Source organism: Ricinus communis, chromosome 10, assembly GCF_019578655.1.
Source record: "Ricinus communis isolate WT05 ecotype wild-type chromosome 10, ASM1957865v1, whole genome shotgun sequence".
NCBI lineage: Eukaryota > Viridiplantae > Streptophyta > Magnoliopsida > Malpighiales > Euphorbiaceae > Ricinus > Ricinus communis.
The window spans coordinates 24,162,662-24,176,967 of NC_063265.1; the positions used below are offsets into that span (position 1 = coordinate 24,162,662).

The 14,306-nt window shown below is 28.3% G+C and overlaps 1 protein-coding gene across 1 annotated transcript; it reads right to left on the reverse strand.

Annotated features, from left to right (window-relative positions):
* Window positions 1-456: 456 nt before the first annotated feature.
* LOC8277882 (70 kDa peptidyl-prolyl isomerase) lies at window positions 457-11,812 on the reverse strand. The gene is made up of 12 exons (XM_015723590.3): window positions 11,556-11,812; window positions 10,608-10,694; window positions 10,206-10,466; window positions 9,892-9,969; window positions 9,701-9,781; window positions 9,421-9,594; window positions 9,240-9,326; window positions 8,976-9,139; window positions 8,423-8,545; window positions 8,195-8,341; window positions 863-990; window positions 457-751 (listed from the first exon to the last, which is right to left on the reverse strand). The coding sequence occupies exons 1-12, from the start codon at window positions 11,710-11,712 to the stop codon at window positions 652-654; spliced, it is 1,587 nt and encodes a 528-aa protein (XP_015579076.2). The 5' UTR covers window positions 11,713-11,812; the 3' UTR covers window positions 457-651.
* Between the last annotated feature and the right edge of the window lie 2,494 nt (window positions 11,813-14,306).

Consider the following 14,306-nt stretch of genomic DNA (forward strand, 5'->3'; position numbering starts at 1 on the left):
ATTCAAGTTAATAATACTATCATCAACTACTGCATACATACGAAATATGCACAAAAATAAATAAAACCAAGTTGCAATAAAAGTACTAGTAGTATTAAACAACACCAATCCAAGTAGGATTTAAAGTTATTTATAGACTGTCTTTTTATTGATTTAGCTATTGAAGTGAGTTACTAGAAAACATTGTCCGGTACTCTGCTAACATCTTTACGGGCAATTCAGAGCTCAAGTCAATCATGAGATATTTGTTGACAGCTGGTCATTCTTTGACTAGCTATCAATCTCAATCCATATATCACCATATATCAATATAATAAATGAATTAGACATATTTGTTAGTTTGAATTATTCCATGTCAATAAAACATGAGTTACATATCATTTAAATATCCATCACGATGTATATATGTGAAGTAGGTTAGTCATATAATGAGATTGAACTAGTCTAACATATGCATTTGAACACGTGAAACATGCTTAAATTAAAAGCCCCAAAAGCTCGATTAAAGGTTACTGTTTCTTCGGACTGGATTTAAGTTACTTTTAATAGTTAGGGACATGAGATTAATTGAATGCTCTTTACATTTAATGATTCAAATATCATTGAGATACCGGTACAACGATGATTCTAAACTCTTGCAGACCTCATTAATCAACCCATCCTTGAAAACATGGCACTGAATAACTTAGCTTGATGTTTAGCATACACCCTTTGCTTGTCTTTTAGCTCCTTGTATTTAAGTTTCACATCTCTGCCAATGAAAGGACAAGAATGAAACAGCACATAGTATAAAATCAAACACTTTCCAACTTATCATGCCTCAGATTTAACCATTTGATGAGGTATCCTAGTGCATGTATACCTGTTATTTGGATCAATTATTAGAGCTTTGTTGATATCAGCCTCAGCTTTCTCGAGTTCTGTTATTTTTAAGTACGCTTCAGATCGCCTGAAAAGAGCTTTCACATTGAAAGGGTCTTGTTCTAAAACCTGTTTTGAATAGTCAAGTTGAAGTGCTTAGAGAACAAAAAGAAGATGCATAAAGTATATGTAACCTATATGGTAAAAACTAAAAAGCACCATTAGGAGAACCTTGTTCTAACATGACTTGTGGTCATTAAACCTTAGTTTATATTCACAAAAAGCTACTTTCCACATTTAAGCATAAATAGACAATAAAAATAGGCATATCTATTAAAACTTGTGTGACGGTCGAAGCCATGATGACTAGTAGAGTATACGTATTAATCTAACTATTATTGATATGATTAGAACTAACTATTTAGTTTATCAGACCTTAACCCTTATAAGTTGCTTTTATTCTTTTTTTTTAAGAATGTGGAATCTCTAATAATATTATCTAGATTTTTTCATCATTCCTAACATGTTTTTTTTGCTTTTGATTATTTACTTGGTAGTTCATTTGCCATATTATATTTTTTTCAATACCATATCGCTAGAATGTAAAACATCCATTTTGTATTTCTTTTAGCATTCCTGCATATTCTATATTTGAAGCATCTATCTCCACAATCTTTAGTGGACCCAAAAAGCTAATTATCTAAGTTTTGATGATAACAAAATATTATGTGTCTTAACATTGTCTATATAGATACCTAACAGTGCAAGCACAAAAAGGATACGATTAAATGACTAGCAAAGTAGAATGATCAAGTAGACATTTACCTTATGCAAAGCAACACACATACATCAAGCATAGAAGTCTATGATCGAGTAATCTCCATATAGAATTACGTGTCCCTTAGATATCTTATTAAATGGATCAATTGCTTTGCTAAAATTATTATTACACAACATAAGATCTAAGGCCTTCATATGATTTCAAGTCATATAAGACATTCTAATTTTCTCAAAATGATTTAAAGTGCATAAAGTTCTATTCTTTAAAAATCGTGTCTTTTGATAAATCTATTTGATAAGACATTTGTTTGATATTTTAAGGTATCTAACTACTTTCTAGTCTGACATATCATTTTTCCACACATGCACACATCTTACACATATGCCTAATGGCTAGTTTCTATTGAGTGAGGAAAAAACAATGTGCAAGCTGTTATGATGAGTTGTTTGCTATTTTGGCAGCTTTTTTAGTGATAGCTTTCTACAATCAGCTTTATGCAGATTGTAATGACAGAAAGCTAAAAAGGTGTCAGGCGTCTAAATCAACAGCTGTAAATATTTTAAAGTGAATTTTGTAAAGATATCTTTTTAACATATCTAAAATATTTTAAAGAGGGTCTCTAACAACTAGTTTTTATTGCTTTATACATAAGAGTTTCACCTACCAAATCAATATAAAGAATAGATTTCACTCTTCAAAAACCTCAAGACCCAAAATGCATTAATTACTCTTCATCTTCTATTCTTGAGTGTTTACATTTGTTGTCTTCAAAATATAAGTTCCTTGAATCTAGTTTGCTCTTGATCCATATAGGAATTATGTTGGTTTATTTATTTTCTTGTCTCAATGTACAAACTCTTATAAGGTCCCCAAGCACCATTATAAAAACTTATTATTTGTTTTATGGCACAACCTTCCTTTGAAATGTCTGTGAAAGGTCCATTTGAACCTAATATAGCAAGCGAGAAGTTGATAAAAGCCTAATAACTTCTGAGAGAGAGTTAGAGAGAAGATATCTCAAACTATATAAGGTGTCTTAGTACTAGAACCTTATAAAGCTTGATCTCTAGCTGTTAATAGAGTCAACTAGTGGAGAAACTCTTAATGTGTAATTCTAAAAGACTGGATGTAGGTCTTAGTATTGAACCAAAATAAATTTTTGATTTAAAATCTTTAACTTGTGCATTTATTAGACATCTGATACTGCTATCTACTTTGTTAATTGTCTATTGCATATTATAAATAAGAGTTATCTAATTAGACATCTAACTGTTTTCAAATGTGGATAAGACATTTATCACCTTACATCCTCATAATCTAGAAGAATTTATAGAACAGTGAGCAAGTTACAGCAGTTGAGATATCTATTAAAAAAGTTAGCTTACTGCTGTAGGTATTTAACAAAGAGCTTTCTAAACTTAGTTAGATATATGTGCAGTTTGCATCAGGCATCTAATAGAACTCTTGCAAAACTGTTCCATAAACAACTAACGAACAAGTAAGATATCTAGCTAGAAAAATTACTACCTCTTGAATGTTTATTCCGCATTTTCAATCTTTGGGGCTATAAGATTTGTTAATTTTAGGCAAGGAGTTTTTCTAACATGCTTTCTTTAATTTGTTGGAAAATTTTTACATGTTCATCAATCAATGAGATTAGGTTCTTTTCTTTTTTAATCTGTCATGTAATGATTGTGCAAGGGGATGAATATTGGGACATAAATTGAAGATGTCTTTAAGGCTCCCTAAGAATCTTTATAATTGTTTTTGTCCAAAAATTTCTCAAGGAATTTATTAGTAAATTTCAATGATATGTCAATAGTTGTGATTGTTTCCTGAGTTATATGATGACCTAAAACCCAACTTCTGTGAAGAATAAAGACATTTCTTATTTAAACATAACTAGGCCATCTTTTTTATAACATACAACAATGTTTCTAGATGTTTAAAATTTTGATCTATTGAATTTAAAAATACTATAACATCATCTGTGCCTATAGGACAATTTTTTTTAGATAAAGTTGAAAAACATCATTCATTATTTAATAAAACTTTCAAGGCATATTTTTTTAATTCAAACGCATTACATTCTGATCATATTGTTCGAACAGAATGGTAAATGTAGTTTTGTATTTATCTTTCAGTTTTAACCGTATTTGCCAAAAATCTAGTTTCATATCAAATTTAATAAAATATAAATGCTATATGGATTTTTTGTAATAAGTATCTTTTATTTGGAATGGAATATCTGATCCATGTTAGAGAATTATTTAATGGTTTGTAATTAATTGCCAACCTTGGAATGCTTCCTTCAATTTCTAAATTTTATTAACATAGCAAGCTGCACATCACCATGCAAGGTGATCTAGATCTTGAAAATCTTAAATTTCTTTTTTACAATGTTGTTCCATTCGATATTCATTTAAATGAGCTATGCTTTTAGAGGGATATCTTTTTCATCAAAATTATTTTCATATGGTAAATTTATCATATATTATTTTTTATTCTAGAATTTATTTGGTAATTTAGTATAAATTTTTTTTTCCTAGTCTATTCTAGAAGTTAAAGATTTTCTTTTATATGTAGTCATTTTGTAACTGCTCAATTTTTGTAAAAGTACATCTTATTTAAATATAGTAGTTCAGCTTCTCTTTCTTTTATGAAAAGTTTAATTTCATTATCATATAAATAGAGCATGTTTTTATGATTTCTGATATGATGTTTATGAAAAAAGAATTTTTTTTTTTGTTCTTTTCTTTTTTTGTTTTCAAAGAGATCCCATCATAGTTGGTCATAAATAGCAAAATACGAAGTTATCAAATTAAGGAAAGATGTCCCTAGAATTATATTATGAGATGTGTTTGAAACAATGACAAAATTCGTGTTTATTCTATATTTTTTATTCATTAAGAAAGCTTCTGTCTTATTTTTTATGATATTTTATAATTGTTTGCCGCCGAGAGTTATTTATTTATTTTTTCTAGATATTTATTTGGTATAATTATTTTCTCTCATACAGGTTGTATATGTATCAAATAAAGTATAAAAAATAAGTATTATCCTAATGAGATATTTTCTAGATATCACTTGCTTTAAGAAATAGCGAAAAGCTTCCGATAGCTTTCGTATATTTTCAACATTTCTTCTTCTTCTTCTTTCTGTCCTCCCTCTTCTTCAAGTGTTTTTGTTAAAGGATCATGTGTATTTTATTATTTTCTTCTTACTTTTTGAGTTGTTTAATTTTATTATTTGAGTTCTACTTCTAAAGAGTGGTGGTATTGAAATTTGTTTGATATAAGACTAAGGATTTATTTTCTAGTCCTAAGTCAGATGTTATTTACTTGTTTTTCTCAAATTATTTTATTTACTAGAGATTGATTTGGGCAAAAACTTTCTCATCTGAATTTTGAATAGATTCTGAAGCGAGATTTAGAGCGTTTCCTCAAAGACATTTATTCTACTTTGTTTCGAGGTTGTTTAGGAGAATTTTGCACAATCGAACTAAGAGTTAAATGGAATAACTATCTCATTAGTTGTTTAATTGTAAAAGAGTTAAATTAAATTTCAAACTTTTATTTAGTTGATTTTGTATTAATACATTTTAATATATTAAAATATTTCAAAAACAACCACATTATGTGATCTTTTAAGTATTCAAAAGTTATAAAAGATGAATATTGGATTTCAGAAAATCCAGAAAATAGTACATATTGAATATATATATAGGTATATATCATAAGTATATATTTTAAAATTTAGTAAATTTATATTTCTATTGTGTGTATTAATATGTAACTTATAATTTTTGTATATTGACTATTAGATGATATAGATATATAAAAGTAATACATCAATTATATATTATATGGATAAAAATATATTTTTTTTAAATATAAAATAATTTTTAATGTATACAAAAAGTATATATTAAATACATAACCTATCTTATTTAGGTGTGTGTATATATATATATGTATGTGTGTGTGGGGGGAACATAATATCTATTTTTCTTCACCACAATGGATATTAGAAAGAAAACACAAGATGCATAAACTTTGATGCAATTGATATTTAATAGCAATAGCTTTTAGATTCAATTGCATGACTTGGTTTTATAAATTAAAACTTATATAACTAAATAGTTTCTATAATTAGTTATGAGTGATTAGAATTATTTATTAGAACCTATAATATTTTGTAGTAAATATATAGGTTTTAATAAACTCAAAATTGGTAGTAAATATTCATTATATACTCATAATAAATAAGAATATACTATATATTGTTAAATTTATAAATTTATTTGAATTTAAACTGAATATACTTATAATATAATTCGATGATGCTCTTTGTGTATTTGAAATAAAATTGATACTGAATCTCCATTCTTATTCTATCCATTTTAATTTTAATTTGATTTGACATTATTTTCATGAGGTTTGAAAAGTTTTTATCCTTTGGTATGAAAACGCTCGCTATATTAAAAGTTACCTACCTCATTCTTTTCAATAAGAATAATAAGTATTGTGTCTATATCGATATATAGAATAATATAAGAAATGACTTAAAATCTGAATGGAAAAAATTTAATAAGAACCAAAGTATCATATATATGAAATAAACTCATTATATACTTAATATATATTGTCAACTATTTTATCTTAAAAATGTTTATATTTTTATCCTTATAGAAAATAAATGTTTTAATATATAATTGACATATTCCTTTGTATAATTATATTCATATAATAGTCAATATACAAAAATTTTATAAGACATATCAAACAAACTCAAAATAAATATAATTATTACTAAATTAAAACAAAATATATTCTTATAACATACCTATATATACCCGATGTATATTTTGTATATACTGTTCACTATATATTTTTAAAACTGTTTTATATTTCTTAGATGATAATTTTTTCTATATAATGTATAATTAATTTATTTCTTTTATATACCTATATTCATATAATAGTTAATATACAAAAAATCTATATTGTATATATCAAACACATAATATAAACACAAATTTACTAAATTTTAAAATAATTATATACTTATGATATACCTATAGATACTTGATATATACTAATTTTCTAGATTTTCTGCAAAATAGATTTAATTAGTTAGTCTTTTGTAGATCTGAGTTTTCAAATAAGATATTCAACTTCTGTAAGTTTAAAAATCATATAGTATAGTCATTTTTTAATCATTTTGTTATAATGAAATTCAAAGTAATACAAAATCAAATAGATAAATATTTGAAATTGGGTTATCTTTTATAAACTTCAAAAATTAATGAATCTTGAAGAAATTTCTTATCTTTAGGTCTTTTATTTGTTGTTGTGTATTTGATGAGACTGCTATTTGATGTCTTACAATTTGTTCTTAATTTGATGCTGCGATTTATTTTTTTCTTTTTCTCCTTTTAGCTTGAATGTGTGTTTGGAGCTTGATATAAAAGTAATTTGTTATACATGGGGCGTGTTTCTGTAAGTCTTTAAAACTTGAGGAATAAATATTAATAATGTCAATATTTTAAGCATTTGTGTAAATTTTCCAATATATTTCCATTGAAGCCATGGCTGGCTCAACAGTTTTTTTATGGCCGTAGCTCTAGGTAAGATTTAATTTGTGAGACTCTATAATATAAGTATTTATAGAAATTATTTAAAATTAACTTTTTTACTTTTGAGATATGAAATTATCAATTTAATTTTTATATTTAAGTTTAGAAAATAAAATTTTCTATTGATAATATAGTCAAATTACTGTCTTTCTTATAATATGATTGAATACAAATAAGATTTTATTAATTTTAATCTTAGAAACTTTTTTCCATTAAAGCTACCGTACGAAAATAGTTAATATTATTCTATAAATTATCTATATATTTGAAAAAAAAATTATTTTTTTATAAAATTTAACATTTCAATCGGCGTTTATATTTTCTAATTTAAAATTTCTTTCACAAATTCTTAATTTTAAAAGTAAATATAAACCATCAATATTAAAAAATCATATCTTGTTTTAGAAAACTTATCAATTTTAAATAATCTTTTCAAATTATCATCATCAAAAAAGTTTAACTTAGATACGTAAAATAACTAACATGAATTTTCACCAAATAGATTAGTAATTCTAATTATTACTCTATAAGTTAAAATTATTTAAGAATTTTAATAAAATTAGAATTTACAAAATTAATAGATTATATACTATATTTGTATCACAAAATTGAGACTCCTAATTATTTGAGGCGGCTATTTTTTGGGCCCTTAGTAAGCCTATGCATTGAACCGGCTCTCAGCAATACTGGTTAATATCGAGTTGTTACTTCTGTGCTTGTTTTACTACACAGACTGGTATAGTCATACTTAGCAGCCTAAGGAAAGAGTCACTTTCTGTGTCTGTTGTACCATATACAATTTCAGAGGGGGAAGGGGCTGTTTCTTATAATTCAATCTTTGTATGCAACGTTAATGTGCATGTACATGGGCATTAGTGCATGTGACAGAGATGAGGAAAAGGAAAGGGAACGACCTTTGTGCATAATCTTGAAGCTTCGCAGTACTCCCCTAATTTAAGCTTGCAAGCTGCATTGTTTAAGTAACATGATAACCGCAAGCCTTTGGCTAGGCACTTCTGATCATCAGTGAAGGGATGGTCATACTCCACAATGTTTGCTGCCTGAATTAGCAGTTCATAGTTAAGCATAAGTTGCAGTAATTTAAGTATCAGTGTAATGTAATCATTTTCCGAATTACTTGCCTTCTCATACTTCTTTGAGGCACGCCAGAATTTTCCAGCCTTGAACAGTACATTGCCATCAAGCTTCTTTATTTCACATGCTTCTAATTTCTCACTTGCATCCATCTTCCAAAATGGTTTATCCTAAAGTGAGAATACAATATTTAGTAGTTTAGCCATGGTTTAGGAAATGATAATATCCTCTTTTTTTTCTATTCGGTAAAGGTATTCAGAATTTAATACTCTATTATCTTTCTTTTAACATATTGGCATCTGATTATTCTCTTCCCAGTCGATCTTAAGGGTGCACTCTCTTTTATTGACCCAATGCATTCAAGAATAAATTTTCAAGAGTTCTTCTTGGGAGAACCGGTCCGTATTAATAAAGAATAGAATTACTTTCTCTTGCCAAACTTGACTAGCCCGGTTAGGTACAAAAAGAATGAATACTATAAAGCATATATATGGCAATACTGTTTTCATTTCTGCTGTAATAATCTTCAGTTTGAAAAAAGAAAACATGCAAAAGATTTTCCCAATGGAGAAGTGAACTAAGAGAAATATGAGAATTAACCTTGATAAAGTCTATTAGCTGAACTTCATAATGAAGCACAGAATTTGCAGGAAGCACATCTGAACTGTCATGGTCAGACAGATATTCTGCAGTGACAGTCACTAAACAATGTTCTCCTCTCTTCATAGTCATAATTGCTCTGTCTAGACCTTCATTTATTTGTTCTGGGGAAGATAAAGATTATGAGAAGTTTAAGAAAAAGGAAAACTCAGCTAATTCATACAAGAAGTTTTAACAGGAAGTAAACATGACTGGTAGAAGTACCTTCCAGGGTTATGTATTCAAAAGGTTCTTCATTAGTTCCCCTCTTTTCAAGAACTGTTCCATCTTCAAGTTTTCCAGTATATACCACTGTGATAATATTTCATACCTTTAAACTCAGCCATACTGTGGGAGATATTGGAAGATAAACCAAAAGGAAATAACCGTTCATGCTTCGCATCACCTTTCACCTTGGATCCTTCGTTAGGATGTTCAAAGCCATCCCCAGCTTTTGTGATTTTCTTTAGAACTTTTCTATCTCCTGTGATATCTATTATACTTCTCCATGTTACAAGTTCAAGTTGAATGGTGAAATTGGATACAGTTGGAACTTCATTTCCATTTGGATTGAACCCATCTGAGAAGGCATGACTTTAGATTGATTAATGGTTTAGATACAAGAAAATAACTTTAAGGAGATCACAAAATAAACTATGCAACACTTTCTTATACGACCAACTTACAAGAAGACTTTACTGCTACCTCTGCTTGTTCACCCCTTCTCATTGTCTTCACTGCTTTCCCTAAGGCGGGACATAGATAACCTGTACCGAAAAGCAGCTACAAGATTTAAGTTTCACTGGATATCATGGTTCTGCATTTCTTGCATGTAATTTAACACAATTATAAATTGCGAGTCCGAGTAAGAACTCACCATCGCCTATATGAAACTCTACAATTTCTTCAGATCTGGAGAGAACTAGTCCATTCTCAAGCCTTACTTCATACTTTACTACAAGAGTACCAGAAGGCGTTACGATTTTGATGATTAGCCAATCAAATTTACTACAGGAACTAATAAAAATTTAACCTAAACTTAGGACCTTGCATGCCCAATTAAGCTCAAACAGTTAGAACTTAATTAACCTCTGCGTCTTATCATCAAACCATGCATTATTAAATATCTGTTTATTTGCAGATTACGAAACTTCAAAAGATTCAGCCGAAGTCATTAAATAGTAGAATTACCTAACACTTCATCTCCATCTCTTGGTGTTGCCCACCCTTCACCATCCTTTGTTATCTTCTTTAGAATTCCTCCATCACCTGTTAAATCCATGATGCTGCTCCAAGATATCATCTCAACATCAAAAACAAGACTTGCATTGGATGGAACCAACGGTGGAGAACCAGCTTCCCCGTACCCCAAGTTCGGGGGTACCTTAAAAATTGCTCTTTCACCTTTCTTCATTGTGGCAATCCCTTCATCCAGTCCTTTGATAACTTCACCTAAAAATCCAAATACCACAAAATTGATTCTGATTCAAGGACATGAAACACATATTGGGTTGATTTGTAAATTTGAACCTTCTATTTTTCTTGGGAGGGCTTTTACAGAGGCTTATCCTTTTAATTTGGTTTAGTCCTTACCCTGGTCTAATTTGAAGACGAAGGGAGCCCCTTTATCACGAGTTGAATCAAGACATGCTCCCCCCTCGACGTGGCCATTGAAATGAACTGAAAGTAATTAAGACATACGTCACAATTCAAACAGCAATCATCTTTTATTTGCGCCCCAAGAAAACCTGGGCAACATACAATATATGGTTGGAGTTTGATGCATTCATATAAGGACCTATAATATTTTCACAAATAAAGAAATATTTTATAATTCATGTTATTAAAGTATTTTTAATGCATTGTTATATATATATTAAATTTTTTATTTCAAAAATAAAATAATAAAATAATATTTTAATATATTTTTTTTTTAAATATAAAATAAAGAATTAATTTTATTATGTATATATATAGAGAGAAACTACTTCTGTATATTTAATTAATTGATATTTATAATTTTTATTTTTTATTTAATAATATAAAAAAATTAAAACTATTAATACTTATAAAAATAAAAATAAAATATAAAAATTTATTAAATTTAAATAAATTATTTTAATTCTTATATCTAAATATACTTTAAAATACTTGTTATCATAAAAATTATACTTTTTAAATAAATAATACTATTAGAGATGCTCTTAATAAGAAAATAAAAAAGACTTAATTTATTTAAAAGTATGATGTTGCATAAGTATAGTGTCATAAGGCAGTGACTTTTCTAATTTACTTTGCTGCGATAGCTATTTCAATAGCATAGTTAAATCTTATTCTCTATTTATTAACATGTATAATACGCTAAGCTATAAGGTAGATATTTGCAAGTTCAGATTAACCTTGTCATGGTCCAAAACTTCTTCCCTTATGTCAAACGATAGTAGTGAACATTGAAACATAGAATTATGGATAGACAAGAGTTGGACACTGAAAAACCAAGGAAAGAATCATGTAAAAGAATTGGCGGGTTTCATCAAGTACCTTCCACTTCGTCTCCAGGAAATGGAGTTTGCCACGAAATTCCTCTTTTGAGAATCCTTTTGCGAAGACCATGTGTTCCGATTATCTTCTCTGGATATTTTGTATTTCCTATTTGAAAGTCAGTTTCAAAGGAGGTGCTCATGGATGCGAGTGGCATTTGAATTAAAAGGTTTTAAACAGAGAGGAAGAGATAAGAGTTTGAGTGTGCGTTTGAGTTGAAGATAAGCCGATACTCATTTCCCTCCTTTTGTAGTCTTCCAGTTGAGATTTTCACGTTATAAGACAAAAATATGTATTTCTTATGCTTGAGTTTTTTATTTGGCTAGATCCATATTTGACTACTTCAATTTATATCAATTAATCAATTTAATAATTTAACTTTTGATTTAATACGATAAATATTTAAAAAATTTATATTATTTATTTACTTTTACCTTTTTAATTTATTTAATAAATACTTGAATTTTATTTTTTAATAATACTTAAATATTTACGTGTAATATATTATAAAAAATAAATTTAAATCTTTATTAAGATTTTATTAAAAATTAGAATGTTAAACTGATTAAATAATAGAAAATTAGATGCATAAAAATCCATTTGGCATTTTTTATTTGGTCTTTCAACTAAGAATAAATGTTAAACAAAATAAAAAAAAATAAGAAAAAGGCAAAATGTATTAAAATAATTTCAACTCTTTGGAAAAAGTTGATTAAACATTTTATTACTTTTTTTTTCCTTGTATCTAGATTCAATTTTAAATCTCTTAAGACAATTTAATTAAATTCAAATTGATAATATTGTTAGAATAGGATTACTTTAATCTGCAACCATTAATTCAAGAGCGTGTGGATGAAATAATAAGGGTTTCTTCTAACTTAACTAAGATTTCGAGTTCGAGTTTTGGATATGCAGTTTCATTAAAACTCGAGGTAGTACTTTCCCATCCGTAAAAATCCTATCTGGCATACTTTATATCAACTCTAGATATATATATATATATATGTATACAAAAAAATTCTACAATCATCAATGTGATATTACCTAGTTTTGTACATATACATTTTTCCATTTGCTAAAAATATAAATTATAAATTTAAAGAAAATAAGATTAAAGTTTATCTATTTAATTCAATAAAAAATATCAAAATAAAATTCTCAATAAGAAAAAAAGAATGGAAAAGCTAAACAACATAATCCTTGTGTTTTTTATCATAGGCTCACATAACAACCCTTTAGCTTGTATTTTATTCTTGAGCTCAGATAATAACCTTTTATAAGTTTAATTAAATAAAAGAATTCAACTCTATATACTTTTATACAAAGAAAGAATAGTGTAGAAAGTTAAGAAATAAATTTACAAGAGTTCAGGCACTAAAAAATTAAATCTCCTTGTATTAATACTTTATAAGGAGTATCTATACCCATACTAACTCCTTAAAGTTGTTACAAATAGCCTTTAACTCATTAAATTTATATTTGGATGACTTGATAAAAAGTACATTTCTGCGTGTAAAGTGCTCTCATGCTTTCTGATTCTAGTCATTGGATCTCCAACGGCTCTTGAAATGTGGCACAACTTCATAGGATGGCAGCTCAATAGTCACTTACTCTGCATTAAATGCGAATACTGCCCTCGCGCTTGGCCTGTCTGCACACAGAAGCACGATCACACTTGAAGTCGCGCTATTCTCTGCCAAAAGTTGCTCCTTCCTTGAATTAAAGGCACCCTCATGCTCCAAAATTGCCCTCTCGCTTCTTAAAGAGTATTATTTCACTGCTAAGTATATTAATGAGATTGGGATTCTTCTAGGTATTCTTTACACGTGGATGGTCAACTTGACCACATGAAAAGCGCCCTCGCATTTTTGAGGTTTTCAATAATTCAACTTAAAAAGCTCGAGGACCTTTCATCCAATGCTTGGACTTTTATAATACTAAGTCATATAATTTAAAAAGATAATTAATAATACTCAATCTGGGTGTTAAGATCAAAATAGAGGTAAATTGACACTTAGGTCAACAATCTCTCCTTTCTGATTTTGATAACCAAGTTGATTAGAAGAATAAAATTGAGTGAATATAATGTAATAGGATAAAGAATAAACAAATTTAAGGTATAAAAAAAGCACTCCTATTGTTTTGATCTTAGGCTAAAACTTTAATTTTGATATTGACTCTTAAATTGAGTCTAATACTAAAGATCTATTAAGTGTTGTTCTTCTATAGGAGATTAATCAAATTCTCTCAAAAGTCAGTCTACCTAAGAAGCATGACCGTGAAAATCAATAATTCTAAGGCAGTAACTACTTGAGTATTAAGGATCAAAAGCATGACTGTGCCCATCAGAAGAAGTTGGATCTTCTTGGATTTTACTTGCTTTGTACCCTCATAGTAATTTTTCACTGTCTTCCAAATCTTATAGGCGGTTGGGAGATATTGAACTCTCTCACATTCCTCTCTAGAGAGCAAACTGAAGAAGATGATCATTGCTCTTTTATTTTTGCCATATCCTATGAGCATCCACCATTCAATCCTATCAGGTGGAACGTCTATACCATACTCTTACTTTGTTAGAGGTCTCCATTCCTTTCTTATCCCACACATCAACTGTGTCGTTATCTAAGTAAATTTCCATCTTGTACTTCCAATAGGTGTAATCAGATCTATCTAAGTAAGGTCTAAGATGGTAGATACCTTCATTGGCCATGACGAATATGTTAGCCCAAGAAGCTAATGAACTGAATTTTA